The 24,150-nt window shown below is 45.8% G+C and overlaps 1 protein-coding gene across 1 annotated transcript in view; it reads right to left on the bottom strand.

Moving 5' to 3' along the window:
• Positions 1-292: 292 nt before the first annotated feature.
• The window catches only part of BLTP3B (bridge-like lipid transfer protein family member 3B), a 65,946-nt gene continuing 42,088 nt past the window's right edge, over positions 293-24,150 (bottom strand). The window contains exons 14-21 of the mRNA XM_072145459.1: positions 19,164-20,530; positions 17,764-17,930; positions 16,340-16,482; positions 15,008-15,155; positions 12,479-12,735; positions 10,768-10,876; positions 9,445-9,641; positions 293-982 (exon numbers count right to left, since the gene is read on the bottom strand). Coding sequence (XP_072001560.1) covers positions 860-982; positions 9,445-9,641; positions 10,768-10,876; positions 12,479-12,735; positions 15,008-15,155; positions 16,340-16,482; positions 17,764-17,930; positions 19,164-20,530 — 2,511 coding nt within the window. The 3' untranslated portion in view covers positions 293-859. The remainder of the gene's footprint in view (positions 983-9,444; positions 9,642-10,767; positions 10,877-12,478; positions 12,736-15,007; positions 15,156-16,339; positions 16,483-17,763; positions 17,931-19,163; positions 20,531-24,150) is intronic.

The raw sequence follows: 24,150 nt of genomic DNA, 5'->3' as shown, positions 1-24,150 counted from the left end.
TATATAATGTTGGCTATATGCAGCCACCACTAGAGGGAGCTATAGCATGCTCACTACCCGCAGCCATCACTAGCTATAGCATGTCGGATACCTGCAGTCACTAGAGAGAGACTGTGTGCATGATCCCTGGGGGTCCCATCACTCTTTTTGCTATCAATCCCATGATGCTTCAGCACATCACTACAGACAAAACAATCTTGGCTAGCTTGGAGTGTATTACTGTTTATCAGTCTCCAGTGGAGTGTCCCTTAAAGTAAACCTAATAAAAACAACAAAAAAAAGTCAATGCAGCTGCATCAAATTATTTATTGATAGTGCAAATAAAAAATTAAAAATAATTCTGAAACAATATTAAAACCAATTCGGCCTAAAGATAATTACATTACTTGATGTTACACTTTCCTTAAATAATTAAACAATTTTCCAAACCCCCCCCCTTCTTTTTTTTAATACTTTGAAAAAAAAAAATGTCAGAGCTTCACCTTTAATAACCTAATAGACACAGAATACATTGGGTTTGTCCAGCAGCGCCACTCTTGGACATGGGTTGTGTCGGGTATTACAGCTATTTTCAATGTGAATGAGCTGCAATACCAGTCGCAGCCTTCAACTAAGTGTGGCGCTGTTTCTGGGAAAAAAAAAAAAAAACAGATCCTTCTTTCTAAACCTGGACATCCCCTTTAAGACAATGGAGCAGTATGATTGCATTGTAAAGATGGTCGTGGGAAACAATGATCCTTTGTACTTCATTTTAAACCCCTCCAATGCCAAAAAAGGGGAGATCATCTAGTCGCAAGTCAGAGATGCTACCAAGCGTCTCCAATGGGCTGTAGTCCAGTACAAAATCCGGGAGCCAGCGCTATTTGTCCAGTGTGAGCCTCTTGATTTGATGCAGTAAGCTGTCCCTTTCCATGTGGGCTTCAGCGAGAGCCATCTTGGTTTTGGCCAGTTCCTGCTTTAGACATTCATTTTCGTCGAGAAGCTGAGGGGAAAAATGCAGAGAAATGAAGTTACATAAAAGAAAAATGGCTAAACGATGTATAGAAGTGTTTAAAAAGAAGAACAGCTCATTGTAACCAATGAGAGCGCAGGTTTCATTATGTACACAGCTCTGCAAAAATGAAAGATGCATTTTGATTGGTTGCTATGAGCAATAAAGACTGTTTCCTGTTTAAAGATGTGAAGACGGCCATTTTGTTGGCCGGTAACACTGATTTATCATCAAGTTTCTGAGGTAAAACTGTTCTAGTTGCCCTTGGAAACCAATCAGAGCTCAGCTTTAATTTTATAAACAGCTGTGGGAAAATGAAAGCCGGACTCTGATTGGTTTCCATGGGCAACTAGAACAGTTCTGCTCTCAGAGACTTATGATAAATCTCCCTCATTGTGCTCTGGCTTTGCCATATAAATGAAAAACAAAAATGACACAACCCACTATACCGGCACCGACACTGCAAAAAACTAGAGGAGCAGGTAGGACACAAACAGCAATACCCACTATCCAGGCACAGTGGGGACTGTAGGGATTAACAAACCCAAACCTTAAATTTGGTACTTGCCCCTGTACCTTAATAAACCATCCAACCGTTTGGTACTTGACCTTGTACCTTGATCAACCATCCAACCGTCTGGTACTTGACCTTGTACCTTGATCAACCATCCAACCGTCTGGTACTTGACCTTGTACTTTGATAAACCATCCAACCGTTTGGTACTTGACCTTGTACTTTGATAAACCATCCAACCGTTTGGTACTTGACCTTGTACTTTGATAAACCATCCAACCGTTTGGTACTTGACCGTGTACCTAGACTAACCACCCAACCGTCTGGTACTTGACCGTGTACCTAGACTAACCACCCAACCGTCTGGTACTTGACCGTGTACCTAGACTAACCACCCAACCGCCTGGTACTTGACCGTGTACCTAGACTAACCACCCAACCATCTGGTACTTGACCGTGTACCTAGACTAACCACCCATCAACAGACCGGGAAACTAAATGTTTGGGTAATGTGGGAAGGCCACAGCGTTTATTAACAACTAAGATAAATTATTAAATAACGTTATAAATTAAAACATTTCCCAACTTGCTAGGCCCGCTTGGCATCTTCAAAATCTTGAACCAACTTCGCCCGAAATGGCGGCTGCGTCCCTGCAGCCGGCATGTGGGCATCTTCCAGCGCCTTAGGGCCTGTGTAACTTCCGCCACGGAGCAGCCTCCTCCCTCCTACCACCGGCTGCGACCCCCCACACGGACCAAGGCCATGGCCTTCTCAGCCTGCTCCTGCAGGCCGAGAAGGAAAATATTCGAAAATATTCACCTCAATGGAATTGAGATGGACCCCGTCGCATAATAAGAGATGGCGGTTATCCCCTGCAGATTCTCATAATAAGAGATGGCGGGTATCCCCTGCAAATTCTCATAATAAGAGATGGTGGTTATCCCCTGCAGATTCTCATGCCTATACACCACTCCACCCAGGGACACCATGTATTTTTGATAATCGGGACTTTCCTTGCTCTCTGTAAAGCAGTTGTGAATAGGATGCCTGACCCATTACCTACTCGAAGATATACCTGCAAAACCCACAAGACTTCCTTCAAGAGACTAGTTATCCGGGGTGAGATGTGCCTTTTTACGCAACCCAGGATTATCCTTTACCGACTAAGTTGCTGCATTTACCCAAAACCAGGGACCGAAACCGCAGAAGCTCACAGCTAGTTATGGAAAGTTTTGGACACTTCCATCTTTCTCTGCACTAAGTCGACCGCCCTGTTAAAGGAGACGTACGTAACCGCCACAACCTCCTATATAGCGTCATTAACCGAGGGACCTTTGGGAAAAGACAGGTGGAAGATTAGACTGAACGTTCCGGGCTCCTTTTGGGAACTAAGCCTGGCGGTTCTATAAGGGACCGGCCGTCCCGGGGAAACCTCATTCCCGACCTTCTCCAGTGCTAATACTGGATTGAACGAAATTAAACTGCCGCATTTAACCAACATTGCGGTGGGCTGGTGGCTAACCTGATGCAGTGGATGGGGTGAGAAGTGTCTTTTGTGCTGCCCAGGATTATCGTACACTGACATTAACCCCTTAACGCCGAAGCCACTTTTCATCTCCCTGACACGGGCCATTTTTCCAAATCTGCCCTGTGTCACTATAAGTGGTTATAACAGATTTTAAAATATTTTTCTCGTGACACTTTGTACTTCATGTTAGTTGAAAAATTTTGGTGTTATGTTTTGCACTTATTTATGAGAAAATCAGATATTTGGTGAAAATTTGGAAAAATTCTCGATTTTCAAACTTCAAAATGTTCTACTTTTACCATACACAGCCATCACCGCAAAAAACGTAATAACTAACATTCACCGAATGTTTATTTTATTTCTCTGTGGTTTTTTTTTTTTTTATGCATGCTCTTATTTTTGTAGGATAAAAAACCTGAGGGACCTGCTCTGGTTTCAAGTCACTTTGAGCGGCCTAAATAAAAGTAAAATCCCATAAATTATCCCATTATAGAAACTACACCCCTCAGTGTATGTGAAACAACTTTTATGACGTTTGTTAATCCTTAAATGTTTTACAGGGGTTAAACAAAAATCGGATACATTGTGAAAGTACATATTTTTGGCTAAATTAATGTGTCTTTCAAAATTGTACAAATTCTCAGTGGATAAAATTTCAAAACGCTCCACAAAATTTGATCCCCAATCTCTCCCGCGTATAACAATCCCCCATATGTGGTGGTGACTGCTGTATGGGCACACGCCAGGGCATCGAAGGGGAAGTTGTGCCATTCACAGCGGATTATGCACTGTACTTTTTATTGGCTATACAACTTTAATGTCATTTATTTATTTAATTTTTATTTTTGGCAATTTGGACATATAAGGGCTTATTTATTGCGACATGCGATGCACTTTACTAAATAAAAATTATTCAAACTGGGATTTGAACCTAGAACCCGCAGTGTCCATAAACAATAATGACACAACGTCTCAACCAACTGAGCTATAACTTCCGTGCTTCATGTTAGTGGGTCATTAGCTTATTGATGGTATTTTATTAACTCTTGAATGTATGGGGATGAGACTTTATTAACTCCCGAATGTATGGGTGAAAGAAAATTGTCAATTTTGGTTTCCGGACTTAAACTTTATTCACTTAATTCTTTTTATTAAAAATTGTTATTTTTTTTTTTTTTTTTATTACTTTTACAGGTAAGCTTGATCAAGCGATCCACTGATCGCTTGTTCAAGCTATTCTACACCTCCCACAATGTAATACAGATGAGATGCTGCGCATGCTCAGTGTGTTACAGCCGGGACGGACCCGGCTCCTGGAAGGAGGATCGCGCAGCCCCGAGCACTGGCAGTCCCTAAATGTGTTACCCTGTCCTGCGTTAGCCAAATTCCCTACGCCCACAGGTGTATCCTGACTGCCTTCTAATTGTGTGATCAGTGATCTAATGGACGTGATGACCTCTGTTCTTGTGTGATGACCTCTGTCTTCTTGTGTGATGAGATAATAGGCGTGATGACCTCTGTTCTTGTGTGATGACCTCTGTGCTCTTGTGTGAGGAGGTAATGGCCGACCACGAGGGGAGGCCACTGAACTCACCGGATGAAGTCTTCGCTGGTGGAGCTGACTTGTCCTGATGAGAAGACTGTGCTTTGTTCAGATGGTTGGTGATGTTCTGAAGCTGAAGTGATGCGTTGAGGTGGTTTCTTGATGATGACTGAGCTGCGAAGTGGAGCTTGAGAGCCTTGGCTGCCATGACGGGATGACCTCTGGGGCTGCGGTGGCTGTAGATGAGTTTCGGATTCCTGGTGAGTTGTTGGATGCTCTGATGTCCGCCTGGAGCGCTTGGTCAGGCGGTGAGGGGAGTCTCTGCGGCGTTGTCGGTAGTCTCGGTGACGGGTGCGGGTGTGTGAGTGCGCCGCCTCGCGGCCACTGGAACCCGGTGACGATGGGCTGTTGTAGTGTCAGCGGCGTCCTCCGTGATGATGATGGCAGCTGCGGTCTGGTGAGAGGAGCTCAGAGCCAGTATCGGCAGCCCGCCTGCGGTATGGCCTCTGGGAGTGGCGTTGCTGCTTGTAGTACGAGGATCTGTGGCTCCTGTGTCTGTGGTGCACCGTGGGCATAGAGGTCTCTACCGCATCAAGGGTATGCAGAGAGGACTCGGGCAATAGGAGGGGAGGAGGGAAGGGGAGCTGCCCAGGGATCCAGAGCTGCAGTGTTGGCTGAGCCGGGGGGGTTGGGCCTGGGGCTGGCTGAGGGGTAGGCCCGGGCATGGGATGGGGCCTGGGGCTGGCTGAGGGGTAGGCCCGGGCATGGGATGGGGCCTGGGGCTGGCTGAGGAGTAGGCCCAAGGCCTGGGATGGGGCCTGGGGCTGGCTGAGGGGTAGGCCCGAGGCCTGGGATGGGGCCTGGGGCTGGCTGAGGGGTAGGCCAGAGGCCTGGGATGGGGCCTGGGGCTGGCTGAGGGGTAGGCCAGAGGCCTGGGATGGGGCCTGGGGCTGGCTGAGGGGTAGGCTAGAGGCCTGGGAAGGAGCCTGGGGCTGGCTGAGGGGTAGGCCCGAGGCCTGGGATGGGGCCTGGGGCTGGCTGGGGAGTAGGCCCCAGGCCTACGGGAGTAGGCCGACTGCAGGGAAGGACCGAGGTCTAGTAACAGGCCCGGGGTTGCATGAGTTATAGGCCCGAGGCCTGGTGGCGTGCCCGGGCCTAGGGCCTAGGCGCCGGGTAGGCCTGAAGCCTACCGCAAAGAGAGAGGGGGTCTGGTGAGTTGCTGTATGGCTGGGGGGAGGCCGGCCCCGAATGAGCAGGGAGCAGGAGGAGGATCGCTGGAGAGGAGGGCGCCCGGGCTTGAGAAAGGCCCGAACCGGAGCGTGGCCGGGTGTGAGGGCCGCAGGCTCCGGAGGTAAGGTGAGCGGTGGGGTGGGGGCGGGATTGCGGGCGCCGCGGAGGTGGAGAGGTCGCCTACCGGTCGGGTGCCCGGGAGGCCATGCTGCAGTGCAGGATGCTGCTTAGGCCGCGGCCTGGAGGTGATGTGGCGGGTGCTGGGCGCGGGGGTCGGGGGGGGCAGCGCTGGGCAGCGGGGGTGCAGCGCTGGGGAGCGGGGGTGCAGCGCTGGGGAGCGGGGGTGCAGCGCTGGGCAGCGGGGGTGCAGCGCTGGGCAGCGGGGGTGCAGCGCTGGGCAGCGGGGGTGCAGCGCTGGGGAGCGGGGGTGCAGCGCTGGGGAGCGGGGGTGCAGCGCTGGGGAGCGGGGGTGCAGCGCTGGGGAGCGGGGCAGGGGATCAGGCAGCAGCGCTGGGGTGCAGGGCAGGGGAGCAGGCAGCAGCGCTGAGATGAAGGGCAGGGGAGTGGGCAGCAGTGTTGGGGTGCAGGGCAGGTGATGCAAACCACTTACCCCTTGTGGTCTTCACAGCAGGGATCCCAAGAAAATCCTCCAGTGCAGCCAGCGTCCCACGTGGTCCAGGCGACGCCATCTTCTTCTGGCCCGGGCCGCGCTTCCTGGCTGGTGCAGGTGATGATCTTCTTCAGGGGACGTCTTCTATCCTCATCCAGCTGCTCCCGTGGAGGAGGTAAGGAGCACTGGGTGGGTGGTGGTGACAGGGTGGCGGGCCGCCGGGCGGGGGTGGTGGCTGTACCCTCCAGGGTGTAAGCCACTGCAGCGGGTTTCGATCCAGGGAGATGGGTGTCCTCTTCAGGGACGTCCGCTTCTTGAACCGACCCCGCAGCAGGGCGCTGCAGGAGGGTATCCAGCATGGCTGAACCCTGGTCACTTGCTGGATTACTTGTTCTTCTAGGGAAGCCATGCTGGGTATTTGCAGAGGTGTCTCTGACTTCTCGCCTCTTCGGTCCAGGGGGCAGAAGGAAAGAGGCCCCCCCACGTGCTCTCGGACTTTATAAAACCACCGGGCGGGTCCTTACCCGCCCCCAAACACCGCCTCCGGTGACCTCACACGGGAGGGGTAAAGGGGCAAGCCCCACCAGCCTACCAGAAGGCTTGAAACCACCCCCTACAGTCCTCAGCCCCTTCGCTATTTGCTTTGGGGCTTGCTATGCCAGCCAATATAGATGCAGAAATGGCGCAATCCACTAAAGACGCACAAGTGCACAACCCAATGTCCAGACACAGATGGCGTCACCTATTATAGTACACAAAGAGTGCACTATCCAGGCAATGATGTAGTACCCCACTATCCAGGCACAGACGCCGCACACCCGGCTATCCAGGCACAGACGCCGCACACCCGGCTATCCAGGCACAGACGCCGCACCCGGCTATCCAGGCACAGACGCCGCACACCCGGCTATCCAGGCACAGACGCCGCACACCCGGCTATCCAGGCACAGACGCCGCACACCCGGCTATCCAGGCACAGACGCCGCACACCCGACTATCCAGGCACAGACGCCGCACACCCGGCTATCCAGGCACAGACGCCGCACACCCGGCTATCCAGGCACAGACGCCGCACACCCGGCTATCCAGGCACAGACGCCGCACACCCGGCTATCCAGGCACAGACGCCGCACACCCCGCTATCCAGGCACAGACGCCGCACACCCCGCTATCCAGGCACAGACGGTGCCCTCCACTATTCATGCACAAATGCTGCAACCCACTAACCGTGCACAGATGGCGCAAGACACAGCGAACATATTAAAACATAGTGTAACTTTCCATCCTATAAAAGAATGACATGAATTAAACTGAGTGGATATCAGACAATGCAGTGACTGGTAGGGGCGCGGCGCTCTGCATGAGTGATCATTCTTATGTCTCCGCCATCACAAAGCCCGATAAATATTTCAGCGCTCGCTACTTATTAATCTAGACCCCGCCAAGGAGCACGGCAGTCTCCTCTGAGACATCAGGCGGGCCGGGCCCCCAAATCCCATCTCCTGATTACACGCCGCACTTCAAAGACAGAAGTGATGAAGTGATGATTAATGTGGACCCGGAGTGGCCGGCGCAGACATCAGCATTTCATCCCTTTAACTCTTCCATCATCTACAATTACTCCGCACGCTATTAGGCTCTGTCCCTTGAAGCGCTGACATTTGATGTAGGACGAGCCAAGATACAACACGTAGATCTCACAAACTTAACTAAATGCCAAAAAACGGACAAAGTGCTTAATTATTTAACTCCTTAAATGCCTTCTGTGTAGGGGTCCTGCCCAGGTATCCCCTGCAATGTCCTGTCCTTAGTTCGCACCATGGGTTTCGGACGCTTAAAGGGGTTGTCTGGCCTTTAATCATGCTCGAGACTGATGTCATCATGGACCCCCACAATCAACAGTTATATCACCCTACCAGTGCCAGAACCTATACAGAAGCAGAGGGCTACATCTATCGTATAGAGGTAGAATAGGGGACTGCAATGTAGATCCTATTTAGTTAAAGGTATCTGAATAATTAATCAGTGAGGGTTATGGGTATTTATGGATAGGTCTTTAATGTAAAAAATTAATAAAGGGCCAGACAACCCCTTTAAACCACATTGCTGTAAATACAGACCATGGCAGGACCAGGGGGTGGGGGGGGGGGTCCTCTCCTTGGATGACCACAAATATTATGATCTTATTAACTGGTAATCATGAATAGTTTGGGGGCCAAGAAATAGCGATAATATTCACTTCAATGGGAAATATATAATGAGCTCCCCCTAGTGGTGGTGGTCGTCAGACAGAATTTCATCATAGAACCCAGTGGATGCAGGAGATTTTCCATCATTCACCTAATTTGCCTGAACATTCCTTAACTTTCAAACGCATTCCGGAAAAAAATTCTGTCCATAATTGGGGGCAGGGCGTATCAATTGTGCGCCCATGCAGGCAGTCCAGTGATGGGTTTAGGGGCCAGACTGGGCTTAAATTAAGGAGGTATGTTTAAAGGGTCAGACAGGGCTTGACTTAAAGGGGAGCGTTTAAGTTAAGCCCTGTCTGACCCTTTAAACCTACCCCTTTAAGTCAAGCCCTGTCTTAAAGGGGTAGGTTTAAAGGGTCAGACAGGGCTTAACTTAAAGGGGTAGGTTTAAGGGGTTAGACAGGGCTTAACTTAAAGGGGTAGGTTAAAGTGGTCAGACAGGGATAGTGTGTGACTAAAGAAGGAAAGTGTACTTACCCTGCTGTGGCTCACACAACACAACCGTTTCTGGGACTGAAAGCTCGGCGGGGGGCAGTGCGGGTCACAAGGTCCGAATCAGCCCATGGTCCATGTAGACCAGGACTAGTACAAAACGGGCCCCGTGACTCCCCACCTTGCCCCCATCCGAGCCATCAGTGCTTCTGTTTGGTGCCACAATCCCCATTGTACTTACTGAGAAGCTGGAGAGAAGCTTCAATGTGAATCCAAGGTCAACGTCTAAGACTATGATTAAGACATCAGAGCTGGGCCCCTCCAGCGAGGCAGAGGGATACCGTACCTGCTCCATACTAATCACCGGCGTCTTCCGATCACGGCTCCCTCCTCGTACATCCAGCTGCTGGGGGGGTGCGGGGCTGTCACAAAGTGTCTGTGTGCTTCTGTGCTGTATACTCTTAGTACTGTCAGAGATGAGGGCAGGTATCTCCTTCAGTTCTTTAAGATTGGTGCTGGTGTCGGTGCTGGTGTCTCCATTCCCTTAAAATATAAGAATTGTATCAAAACATAAGGATAATATAGATCTTCTATTATTGTATAAATATTAGAGATGGGAAGAAGTATGCAAATTGGATCTTGTCCCGAAGGAAGGAAGAAAGAGCTCATTTGCATACTTTTCCCATGGAGCATTGCCAATAAGGCTCTGTACACAGCTGGGTCTCCTTAATGAGAAGCAGGACCTCCTTCCCATACATAAATGAGGAGGCAGACCAGACAACGGGGCCCGACGTAGGATATATAATGAAAGGTTATCACCAGGAGAGGAGGTTCTCTTAAAATTTAGTAGAAATCCCATCTTCAAAATCCTATTGGGGATTTCAGAGTTAAAGGGGCCTTCCTGGGATCATGAAAAACCCTTGGGTGCCAGGGAATGGTTACCAAAATAAAATTTGGTCTGGATATATACTCATGACTTCAGGTTTGGTCAAAAGTGTCTTGGGCCCCGATTCGACCATTCAATGGCCTCCATAGCGCCCAGGACATAACTGCTAAAGCCAATGACTGGCTAATGGGAGCTGACCTATGACTCCCAACACTTTCATCCCAGCAGGCAATGCCAAAGAATCAGGAACTGCAGCAATGCAGGAACCAAAAGTATTGAAGGGTGTGTACACTTTTTACTTTTGGTTACCTCTGTCCCCAAAGAGGGTTTTCAGGATTCCTGGAAATTCCATTTAACAACAGGGATTCCACCATTCATGATCTGCATCTATGAGTAGCTACAAAGAGGGTCTTCTCAACTTGGAGGACCTAGTGCACCAATACGTTATTATGCTTGAATGACCATTGTGTAATGCCTTCTTTGCCCTGCAGAGGCGCCAGAGGGAAACTGTACATTTCAAGCTGAGTTCCTTTAGCAGGTGGTGTCTGACAATGATGGATGTAGGACTGTACGGGAAGACCTCAAAAAAGTGGTGGATCTCTCTAATCTACAAAAGGAGACCTATTTGTAGACCCCACAACATATATATTGAGCATCTTTTCTTAGAACTCTGGGCACCCACTTCCCCATTGTGGTGGTGCCCCAAGTAAGAAAACATATGATAGAGATAAGATATTAAACTTTTTAAGTCTTAAAGGGGATTCTGAGACTTTAAAGACTTACCTTTGATACAGAAGGATCCATCATCGTACCTCTCGACTAAGAGATCCTGAATATTTAGGACAATCGGCTCCGGCTCTGGGTCGCTGTTGTTATTCTTGGGACTATCATCCTATGGGGGGAAAAAAATAATGGTGAAGTCACTTGTATAGTCCCAACCATGGCCGGCCTTGGCTCAGGACGACCTGTGAGGTTGACCAAGGCCACATTCCTAGGCCAATGCTTGAATATACTGTATGTGTACCTAGTGTCAGACTGGCCCACCAGAGAATCAGAGGATCCTCCGGTGGGCCCCAAGTTCTAAACCAATACTGAATCTCAGAGTTCTAGCAAAAGACAACACAAATTAGAGGCTACCAGATTAGTGTTTGGTGGTTGGTGGGCCCTTAGATCGCAAAAGTAACACTGCTTGGCCAGACGACTTTGGAAGGTACGGGCACCCCAAGAGTGGTTTCTGCTCCAGGCACCATCCAACCTATGACCAACTCCGAAGTCAACACATAACCAAGCAATGGGAAGCTTGTATTAGAATATACACCATGTCCTTCTTAAAGGGGTTTTCCATGTTAAACATCCTGATTACATATCATTAGAAGATTCAGATGCAGCACTTTAACCAATGATCCGGTGCTCCCATAATGCAATGCTGCAGCCACACCACCAATATAAGGCACAACTACAAAGACTACTGATATAAAAGGCACAAGTCTCCATGTATGATCATAGCAAGTAGATAGCTGGAGCGTGAAATAGTCTCCGCTCTGTAGGTTTCGCCTTGTTATTCGATTCTTTATTTTGACCATTAAGCCATAGTTTATGTTTAATAATACATGGAGGGACGGGCCGCTGGTGAGCGGGGGATTATAACACACTTAATATGTAATTTATAATGTAATAAACATTTATGGTGTAATACTAGATGCTGTTATTAGGGGTGATTCATGCTCAGCCTCTACCACACACACAGCACTGGGAGCTATGGGGGTCCCCGGGGTTTCAGAGATATTGTGCAATGTAACTTAATGGGTTTCGGCATGTGGTGAAGTTGTAAAGTCGTTTCGCATCAAATATCCATCATCCTAGCGATAGAATAAGGAATTAACCAAAAAGTTGTGTCTTTTCATTTTTCCTATGGAGCGCCACTACAAAGATAAGCTCTCCCATAAAAATGGGATTGGAAGAGGACGGCTCCACTATAGTCGAGTATGGCTCCGTTTTTTATTTTATGACAGTGAGAGTACTGATTACTCCGCCCAAACACAGTGATTGATAGGGAGAGTCCTGGTTACTCCGCCCACACACAGTGATTGACAGTGAGTACTGATTACTTCGCCCACACACAGTGATTGACAGTGAGAGTCCTGGTTACTCTGCCCACACACAGTGATTGATAGGGAGAGTCCTGATTACTCCGCCCACACACAGTGATTGACAGTGAGAGTCCTGGTTACTCTGCCCACACATACTGATAGACAGTGAGAGTCCTGATTACCCCGCCCACACACAGTGATTGGCAGTGAGAGTCCTGATTACTCTGCCCACACACAGTGATTGACAGGGAGAGCCCCGATTACCCCGCCCAAACACAGTGATTGGCAGTGAGAGTCCTGATTACTCTGCCCACACACAGTGATTGGCAGTGAGAGTCCTGATTACCCCGCCAACACAAAGTGATTGACAGTGAGAGTCCTGATTACTCCGCCCACACACTGACCTGTAAGTGCAGCTTTGCCTTCTGGACTCTTATCTTCATTGGCATAACTTCAGGGACTGAATCATCATCTATAAAGTGGTGGATATTGGCGAGGGTGGAGGTGAGGAACTCAGAGCCGAAATCAGTCACTTGGCACTGGAGGAACCCGTTTTCGGCGGCGAGTGGAGAATAGCGCTTAGCGCTAGGACCAGTCTCCAGTCTCAGGCTGATCTCCGGACACGACTTCCTCTGCTCTGGGGACGACTTCTGATCCGAGTCTATATAAAGATTAATGTATTAATGTTATACATAGTATATTATACCATATTACATGCTCTGTGTATACTCCTATAGTCATAGCTGCAGATTTCTTTGCCCATTTTAATCTAATAGAACAGCGCCACCCAGTGGTCAACGCTTAGAAGACACTGCCCAAAAACAACCATTTCTTTTTCCAAAATTGTGTGTTTTGCTTGTATAATGTTCAATTTCGGACCCAACATAGCAAATAAAAATCTTCAAACGTTTCTTAATATACATGTAGCATTTTGTAAGCTAGAATCTTCCAAAAACCTGAAAAAAGTACATCATCTCCTATGTACTGAGTCTATATATAATCACAAAATACAAAGTATTTCTAAAAATGAAGTCTTTACTATGTATAAAAAGTAAAAATCAAACTTCTGCAAGATCCAGATGAAAAAATTTATTCTTTAGTTTTGTGTACACATCTCCATGGATACAGACTACAAGCAAACCTTGTGTAGTCAGATGCTGTCGAAAAAATATATTCTATTCCTTTTTACTATCAGACATATAATAATTCTTGTCCACTACTCTGCTACCATTATACGCAGTCCAGCGCAAAATCTCAACATCACTTACAGCTGGACTAAGCGTCCGTTCACACAGATCACAGTTGCCATCAGGTTTCTCACCTCAACTGATGGTATAAATGATGCAATTTTAGGGTTATACAATTGAAGGGAACTGATTTAAGTGAAAGGACCGACTATTACGCAATAGCCGACTACACAAGATTAGTTTGTAGTCTGTTACCATGGAGACACATAGACGCGCACTGGATATTTTTTTAGTTAAAATTTTAAATCTGCTTGATCGATTTCCAAAAAAGTTGTGAATATTCAGCCCCTGGTTAGCCATTTATTGTACTGTGTGTACGTGCAGTCAGTAAATACGGGGGCTCTCGGGGATCAGTGGTGGTGAAGCTCAGCAGATGGCTGTAAATATGTCTCTTCCTCCATAATCCCGCTCAGTACGTGCGTAAGGCGGCTCCTTCTTTACAGATTAATTCAAGGAAATTGTTTTCACAAAGCCATAATTCCTCAAAAACCTGGACAATTTCTCTCTCCGGGATTTACAGCCCTGTGTCACTGCTAGGGAGGGATTTAGTCCTTAGCGGATGTTCCGTATGGAATGTGCTCCCCCATACAGACTGGTACAGGATGACAGCCTGCGACTCTATTCACTGACAGCAAACAGAAATCTTGACCAAAATAGATTAAACCTAAAAATCCATTTAATGGCAAGTTATTCCACAACCACAGAATAGGGGGGATGCTCATCTGATCGGTGGGGCTCCAACAATCACAAGAACAGGACCCTCAGCAGTCTGGATAATGAGGTTCCTGTTATCACTTAATGGGGCTCATTTACTAAGGGTCCGAACGCTGCACTTTCGTCGGGTTTCCCGAATTTTTCTGTTTTGCGCTGAATTCCGCCGGCATTTTGGCGCACGCGATCGGATTTTGACGCCGGCTGTCACGCAACAGAAATCGGGGGCGTGGCCTTCAGACAACCCGACAGATTCGGAAAAACCGCAGAATTTAAAAAACGAAATGTGTCGCAAGATCAAACACTTACATGCACCGAGAAGAAGAAGGTGAACTCCGGCGGACCTTGGTGCAGCAGCGACACCTACTGGATATTGGGAGCGCGACCTTAGTGAATCCCGGCAGAACCCGAATCCACGTCGGACAACGTGCCGCGGGATCGCGACTGGACCGGGTAAGTAAATGTGCCCCAATGAGTGGAGCAGCAGGTTAGGCATGTGTCCTGCCGCTCCATTCAGTACTATGCGTTAATTGCTAAGCACAGCGCTCCGGTGTCTCTAGGACTCTTATTCACCGTCTATGAGAGGGCAGGAAATGCCGGAGCGCTGTGCTCAGCAACACTCCCATAATATTTGAATGGAGCAGCAACATATGCCTGACCTTCTACTCCACCTAATAGTGATAGTAGAGTAGATACAATTGTGTCGTCAGAAGCTGCACAAATGTTGCTGGTGGTTTGTTACAATGTATCAGTTTGGAATCCAGGCTGTTAAGCTCAACAGACACAGTGTAGCACCGGTCTCGACCTTCATTAGTATTAAAAGTTTTCCATTCCAATCCGGATCTTATGATCCAGATAGCCTAGATTTGGGATTTAGGGGTTTTTGCCTTGTACCCCAATATACATTAGATCCAGTCAAAGTAAATTTTGAAGGAGAACGTTCCCATAATAAATAAATCCCGGCTCATGACTTACTCATGCTGCGGCTGAGGTACTGCCGGACGCTCACGTTCCCCAGCTGTTTCGGTATCACCTGGTTCACCTGAAGGCCGATGGCGACATCTTCTCCCTTTATGTCGATCCCACAATTAACACTAACAATTTTAAAGACCACGACGGACATCTGTAAGGAAAGGACACAGGAGAGAGGGATGGGATGGATGTCCGATCCTGGATCCAGAGTTGGGTGATTACATCATCGATCATTAAAAGATAACCCCGCCCCTCATCATGTGACACTGCTGACCTCATAATTACCCAATTATTCTGCTCCACTGTATATGATCTGCAACCTGAGGGACTTTATTTTGACTACTAGACAGCAGCATATGTCACATTGTAATATATTATAATATACTCAGGAGCATAATTACCAGTATAATAACTTTTCAAGTACTGTGACATCATTGTGTGTATTATGCCTGTACTGTGACATCACTGTGTGTATTATGCCTGTACTGTGACATCACTGTGTGTATTATCCCTGTACTGTGACATCACTGTGTGTATTATCCCTGCACTGTGACATCACTGTGTGTATTATCCCTGTACTGTGACATCACTGTGTGTATTATCCCTGTACTGTGTATTATCCCTGTACTGTGTATTATCCCTGTACTGTGACATCACTGTGTATTATCTCTGTACTGTGACATCACTGTGTGTATCATCCCTGTACTGTGACATCACTGTGTGTATTATCTCTGTACTGTGACATCACTGTGTGTATTATCTCTGTACTGTGACATCACTGTGTGTATTACCCCTGTACTGTGACATCACTGTGTGTATTACCCCTGTACTGTGACATCACTGTGTGTATCACCCCTGTACTGTGACATCACTGTGTGTATTATCTCTGTACTGTGACATCACTGTGTGTATTATCTCTGTACTGTGACATCACTGTGTATATTATCCCTGTACTGTGACATCACTGTGTGTATTACCCCTGTACTGTGACATCACTGTGTGTATCACCCCTGTACTGTGACATCACTGTGTGTATTATCTCTGTACTGTGACATCACTGTGTGTATTATCTCTGTACTGTGACATCACTGTGTGTATTATCTCTGTACTGTGACATCACTGTGTGTATTATCTCTGTACTGTGACATCACTGTGTGTATTATCTCTGTACTGTGACATCACTGTGTGTATTATCTCTGTACTGTGACATCACTGTGTGTATTATCTCTGTACTGTGACATCACTGTGTGTATTATGCATCATGGATAAGGAACCCCGATTAATGCCTTCTCAATCACACAACTCATATAGAGAGGAGGATGTGTGTGTAATTACCACGTCTTGTCTGGAGTCCTGCGCACTCTCATCCACCGCACTGACGGCATCTGGCGATGACACGCAGTAATCATCGTTCCTCAGCTCCACGCTGGCCCCGTCTCCTGTAGACTGATAATTCAGAGAGGAGAAGTCTTCCAGGCCTAAAAGAAAGAGACTGGCTGAAATCAATGCAGAAGGCTCCCCCTAGTGGTGGTCACAGCCAGAGACAATTGTAACACCTCCCCTCCCTCCCCGCAAAATCAGGGGCGTAACTAAGGAAGGCAGGGCCCCATAGCAGACTTCTGGGCCCCTTCTTAAAAATGTACACATTACACTCATATATACACACATTTATATACCTATATACATAAACATACAAGTTTTTTTTTCATAAACATACAGTTCTTCACTCATACACACATTTATACACTCTTAGACACATACATACGCACACATATAGAGCATATAAACATCAAACATACAGTGCCATATACAGATACACATATACAGGATATGTACACCATACACACATACAGCATATAGACATCACAGATACACACATATATACATCACATATATATTTTATACATATTATACTGTACAATGTGCAGCATAATATGTATATAACGGTGCACATCCTCCATTCTTTAGTGTGTCAGGTCAGATGACGGGCCCCCTGACTCTGCGGGTCCCATAGTGGCTGCTACTACTGTAGTTACGCAACTGCTCACAATCCTTCTCCCCTAATGTTTCCCACCTTATACGTGATATTCCCATAGGGAGGTTCTGCCCCGAAACACGTAATCCCAATCTACCAGTACTTAAAAAAAAAAACCTTGCTGTATTATATATGAATGGCGCCTATGTGTTCCGTTTTTTCGTTCGTACACTCGATGTACCCCCTTACTCCATGGAAGCACAATCTTCCGTTTTCATCTATTTAACTGTGATTTATCTGGCACCACAAGATCTAAAGCAGCAAGATTTTATATTTGTGGGGAAAAGGACAGTATCTGGCAATTGCCATAAAGTCAACGGCACCATCACGTTCCAAATTATTTTCAGGTATGTAATTGCATGTAACTGCCAAGAGGTGGAGCTCTTTACCCATCCATCAGAGTCGATCGATCATTTTTCGATCTGTGGATAACACCGGCTGAAAAGAGTTTATTTTTGACAGAGAACCAAGCCCATCCCACTTAAAAGCACTCTATTCCTGGACGACCCCTTTAAATTAATAGGAGCTAACCTGCAATAGCCTGGCATGACCTCTGCACAGTCAAGATTTTGGTTCCAGAATTGGTGACCAACTGAGTGATAGGGTTGTCAGATCCTTCACAATCATTCATATTGATGCCCCATTTTAAGGAAAGTTATGAGTATCCCAATACTAGACATTCCCTTTATAAAATTGATGGACGAGTACAGATCAATCTTCCTACCTGCTTCTAATGGGTCACTCCCGTCGCTCTCCGCCAGATGTTCATCTAACAAGTTGCTGTCGATGGAGATATTGTCCAGAGAAAACTGCGAAGAACTTCTCTTCATGTTCTTGTAAGAAACAGAGAAGGTAGGCAGGTTGGACGAGGAGCGCTCCTTAGGGGTTCCACTTAACAAAAATACATGGGAGACGGAGGTTCAAAAATCAAAATAATAAAAAAGGCAAAAGATGCAGAATAAAGAAATATATAAAGCATGAGGATAAAAGGTACAAAAAATAAAAAAGGGGAAGGCATCAAACCATTTCTTTCAAGGCAATAGAGTTGACCTCAGAGTGGCTACTGGACTGCTTTGATGTTCACTAAGTAGCCCTATGGCTCCTTACATTGTCCGTGGCCCAAGCCTGTGGTGGACCTTTAGGATTGTAGATGGTTCAGACACAGTTCTGGATTATAATATAGACGGCTTGAACAGTAGCCCAGGGCCCATGGCCCATGGCCACCCAAACCATTCACCAAATTTTATACTGAGAAGAACCTTCACCCATGAAATCCTCGTACATCTGTTCCTGTTCTCAATATACATGTACACAAGAGCCATTTCAGGACCTTTGTAGGTTCTCCAAAGGTCCTGAAATGGTAGATTTAAAGCAGGCATAAAAGACACATCCTTCAATCCCCAAGAAACTTGATTCTAGTACCATATATGGGAAGTGAAATCCAGACTTGTAGGGGCTATTAAAGGGGTTATCCGGGTTTTAAAAATTACTGAGGCCCGGGCTGGGGAGGGCTATTTAAAAATAATAAACATGTAGTTACCTCGTCCGGCGCCGCCGATGTCCCGCGCCGCAGCCGGTCTTCTCTGTGCGCCGGTTTCATTACAAGGGTGCACAGGGAGCGTCCAGCCAGCCGGAAGCTCCCATCCGACACCATCTCCCAGCGCTTACAACGCTGAGAGAGAGGGACGGATGGGAGGAATTGGCTACATCGCGGACCGGAAGCTCCCTGTGCGCGGTTTGTTTACAGGGGCACGGATTGAAGGGACCGCGGCGCGGGACATCAGCGGCGCTGGAGGAGGTAAGTACATGTTTGCTGTGTTTAAATAGCCCGGCCAGAAGTCATTTTTAAAATCTGGATAACCCCTTTAAATTAATACAGCCCAGAGCCCACGGCAGTCTTAATCCAACCCTGTGTAGACAGACATGTAGATGGCGTAGACAGAACTCTTAAAGTGGTTGTCCACGTAACGTTAACCCCTAAGCACAATGGCAGCTCCATCGATCACGGAAGAGGATCTGGATCGAAGGGGATTCCTTCAATCATAGTGTAATGGCCTAACCTAGTGATCTCCTTTTATATACCTAAGATAACATCAAACAATAAGAAACATGGAGGAACCTTACCTGGTGTCAGGGGTCTTCTTCTGAGTCTCTAAATAATGTGCACTGAGGAGAGGATTATCAGCTATAGACTCACTATCTGAGGCTTGAAAGCTACCAAAAGCTTCTTCAATATCTTTGACAGGGTTGGAGATGCTATCATCACTACTGAAGTGGCCACCATCATGGAGACCATTGACATTAATGACTTGACACAAAGCTCCATCTTCAGCTTTCAGCGACGCCCTATCAGAAGCTCCTTCCAAACTGGGCGTCCTTTTTAAAATGTCAGTGTCGCTGGGTGATTTTGTCATCAAGGTCTCTGGCAAATCCATCTTTTTGGGTTCTAGTATTGCTCCGGAGTCACCACTGACAGAATCCATGAGTAGATCGATTGGGGGGTCAACATCGCGACAACCATCCGGTGGAGGAGTACGCTTAGAGTCAACGATGGGACTACCATCTCGGGAAAGAGGGCAATGGGACAAATTCTCCTCAGGTAGTGGATGTAGTAATAAAGAAACCTCAGCACTTTTTAGAAGCAAACCTATGGACAACTTGGTCTCCTCCGCCGGTTTCCCGGTCACAGCCTCTACGTCTTTCCGTAGATTGTCCATGACTTGTTTTAGAGAGTCCTGCAGCAGCATTAAGAAAACATACTGATAGTGATTGATCTGTAAGCTGACATGTTTCTGTATGTGCGCCAGAACTTGGATGTCCGCTTGAGGAGACTCTTGGATGGGAGTGGTGGACAAGCTGCTGTCTAGAGATTGGGACTTCTGTAAAGGGGCGCTCCGGCCATCCACTTCAGTGCTATAATATTGTTTAAGAAGTTTCTTGCGCTGAATACGACCAGCAAAGTCCGTCGATTCACTTTTGGAAATATTTACTAGATGATCGGTGTGAGAGGAAATCTGTTTCTGACATTGGGCGAAACGTGCCGGCTGGCAGACCCATATAGAAAGTGGAAAGGCATCAACAAAACCTACCGGCCTACCTTTACCACTCTTTATTCCTTCATAATCAACCCAAAACTGGGTGAAATGTATGGCCCAGATGTCCTTAGCAGCAGAAGTTTTTAGTGCATTGGTGTCAAGCTTTGGTGTAATGAATCCCTTATATACATCATGCATTTTAGTGTCCTGTTCAAAAGCGTGCCTCTGGAATATGGGGTGGAGGAGGTCAAAACTGTCCACCGATCTGGGGAAGGAGGTGAATGATTTCGAGTAGAAGGGGTATTCTTTAAAGTCCTGAAAAATGGCTTCAAGGTCTGAACGCCTACAGTTCGGAGATTGCCTGGTGTTGCTTGCGATCATTTCTGAGGTCTGGACACTGATGGCTGTTGGCTGGTCATGGTGACAATCAGTTTTTGTTTGTGAAGGTACAATGAACTGTGGAGAAAGACAGGGAGGTCAGGAAGAACATTAACAAAATTCTCCAAAGATATCTTAAATATAATATCAATCTGATCTGATGTGAACCATTACAGAAGCCTACTGAGATACCACCAATATTTATTTTATGGGCACATTTCCAATTCATAACCTTCATCATCATTAGTATTCAACATGTTTTCTTCATTGTGAGGAAGGAAAATCAAAATCTCACCACACTTACCTATTAGGACCAACAATGATCAGGAAAATGGACAACCAAGGTTTTACTGTGAGAAAATGACATTGTGTGACGAGCGCACCTTTCACTTTTACTGGGTTACCAAAACCTTTTCACAAAAGGGGATTCAAGACCTTTGGTCCCCATTCTCCTGATAAGTGGAGGTCCTCAGGAATGATTGCCCCCAATAAGCCGACATGTTTACCCGACTCAGTGGGTAATGGATAAGATTCTGTGGAACCAACCCCATCAAGTATCATAACCTAAAAGAGGCTTTGGGGCAGAACTTCATTAACCCCTACGGGACACAGCATCTTTTGGCCTAAAGGACGCGGCCCCATTTTTCAAATCTGGCCTGTGTCACTATAAGTGGTTATAGCTTTGGAACGCTGTGAGATATCCAGGGGATTTTGAGATTGTTTTCTCGTGACACATTGTACTTCAAATTAGTTTAAAAATTTGGATGAAATCTTTTGCGTTTAGTTATGAAAAAAAACAAAATTTGGCAAAAATGTTGAAAAATTCTTTATTTTCAACGTTCTAAATTCTCTACTTTTGATTCAGAAAGTCATAGCACCCAAATAAATTCATAACTTACATTTCCCAAATGTCTGCTTTATGTTGGCATGGTTTTTTCAGATTCCACATATTTTACTAGAATGTTATGAAGCTCAGAATTTGGGAGCCATTTTTCACATTTTTTGTAAAATCGCCAAAACCTGTATTTAGATGGACCTGCACAGTTTCTAATTGACACTGAGAGGCCTAAATAATAGCGAGACTCGTAAATTACCCCATTGTGGAAACTACACCCCTCAACGTATGAAAAACCACTTTTAAGAAGTTTGTTAACCCTTTACGTGTTTTATAGGGGTTAAAACAAAATGGAGGTGGAGTCTGCAAATTGTAATATTTTTTCACAATACACTCATTTTGGGTGGAAAATTAAACATTTGTAATGGATAAAATGAAAAAAGGCTCCACAAAGTTTGATACGCAATTTCTCCCGAGTACACCGATACCCTACATGTGGTGGTAACCTGCTGTATGGGCGCACGGCCGGGCATAGAAGGGAAGGAGGCGCCATCCGGAGCAGATTTGCTGTCACATTGTACAGGCTATAATTTTTTTCTTTTTTTTAATGAGGACCTATAGGGGCTTATTTCTTTTGCCACATGAGATGCACTTTTCTAATACATAATTTTGGGGCATCTATAGCTAATTGGTGAGATTTAATTAACTCTTTGTTGGTGGAGGAAATGAAAATCATCAATTTTTAGGAAAATTTTTATGTGTTTTTTTTTTTGGCCGTTAACCATACCATGAAAATAGTATATTATTTTTATTCTATGGGTCGCCACGTTTATGAAAATACTTCATTTATATATATTTTTTTATTTTTTCCCATTTTTACTGAATAAAAAGTAATTTGGCAAAATTGTTGTTAATTTTAGCATCACCGACTTACATATGCATAACTTTTTTATTTTTCACCTCAAAAATCTGTTTAAGGGCTTATTTTTTGCAAGAATGATAGCTCTTTTTAGTGGTCTTATTTTAGATTGCGTAACTTTTTAAAATCACTTTTTTAGAGCATTTTTAAAGGGCATTAATAAAAAATCATCTTTATCAGAGAGAGTTTTTTTAGGTTGTTTTTTACGGGGTTCACTTTGCGGATCTAATAACGATTCTGTTTTATTATACAGATTGTTACGGACGCAGGGATACCAAATATGTGGGGGTTTTGTGTATTTTATTCAATTGTACTGAATAAAAACTAATTTGGAGAAAATCTTATTCATTTTAGCATCACCATCTTTTTATATGCATAACTTTTTTATTTTTTGGTAGATAAATCTTGTTAGGGGCTTATTTTTTGCGAGAACAGTTGTTCTTTTTAGTGGGCTTATTTTGGAGTGCATAACATTTTTTAAATCACTTTTTAGAGCATTTTTTATAGGGTATTAATTAAAAATTATCTTTTTTCGGAACGTTTTTTGCGTTTTTTTCCTCCGGCGTTTACCGTGCGGGTCCAGTAACAATTCTGTTTTATTATGCAGATTGTTACGGACGCGGCAATACCAAATATGCGGGGTTTTTTTGTGTTTTTATGTTTTTTATACTTTATTAAGTTTTTTTATGGGAAAGTGACATTTTAGGGGCTTATATTTTTATGTATTAATTTTTTATTTATTATAATGTGTAGTGTTAACTGTTTTTGCATATTTTTACTTATACATACTTGAACTTAAACCAGTGATGCTCTGATCACTGGTTTAAGTTCAATACACTGCTCTACAATACTATTTTATTGTAGAGCAGTGTAAACTGTCTGAGCAAGCTTGCGCATGCTCAGACAGTTTACAGCCAGACCCGGAAGGGGTCTGGCTGCCATGGAGACCGGGCAGCTCCGGGGCACATGCCAGTCCTCGGAGCTGCCCGGCAGAGGATCGGATCCCCCGGTAAGCGGCACGGGGGATCCGATCCACAGCGCTTACACCCTTACACGCCGCGGTCATGTTTGACCGCGGCGTGTAAGGGGTTAACACCCGCGATCGGAGCCGGCTCCGATCGCGGGTGTTAGCGCAGGCTGTCAGCTGTACTAGACAGCTGACAGCCGCTGCTTCTGGTACCGGCTCCGTTCGTGAGCCGGTGCCAGAAGCAGGACGTTATAGAACGTCCCCGTGCGCTAAGCATCTAGCCCCGGGGACGTACTATAACGTCCTGGTGCGCCTAGGGGTTAATATATTTTACAAAGATCTCACCAGACCGAACATGATCACCAGAGGAAATTATTCCAATGGTCCATTTTTCATCTAGAATTCAATAACCGCCCAAACGTTTTCCAACCTGCAGTGTTTTCTTCAATATTCGCGAAACCTAGAGACATCCCTCAGAGAACATCATGGACCATCTATGGTTGATTTATTCTTTTTAAACCTTCTTGTGTACCCAACCAACCCCATCATATATGGTAACCTATAGGAGACTTCAGAGCAGAACTTCATGAATAACGTTTGCCAACCTGAGATATCCTTCAGAGAACATCATGGACCATCTATGGTTGATTCATTTTTTTTTAAACCTTCGTGTGTACCCAACCAACCCCATCATATATGGTAACCTATAGGAGTCTTCAGAGCAGAACTTCATGAACATATTCTACAAAAATCTCACCAGACAGAACATGATCAGAGGAAACAGTCCAATGGTCCATCTTTCATCTAGAATTCAATAATCCCCTAAACGTTTGCCGGATTTTCTTCAATATTCGTGAAACCTTGAGATATCCTTCAGAGAATAGAGGTCAATCTGTTGACCTGATCTTCATGAATGGAAGGTTCTTATAAACAGTAAGCTTAAAAATCTATGGGTTCTAGATTAGGTAGGCTCCCGC

This window comes from Engystomops pustulosus, chromosome 4, assembly GCF_040894005.1.
Source record: "Engystomops pustulosus chromosome 4, aEngPut4.maternal, whole genome shotgun sequence".
Lineage (NCBI taxonomy): Eukaryota > Metazoa > Chordata > Amphibia > Anura > Leptodactylidae > Engystomops > Engystomops pustulosus.
The sequence above is the reverse complement of the archived record's forward strand: the minus strand, read 5'-3'. Positions and strand labels throughout refer to the sequence as shown.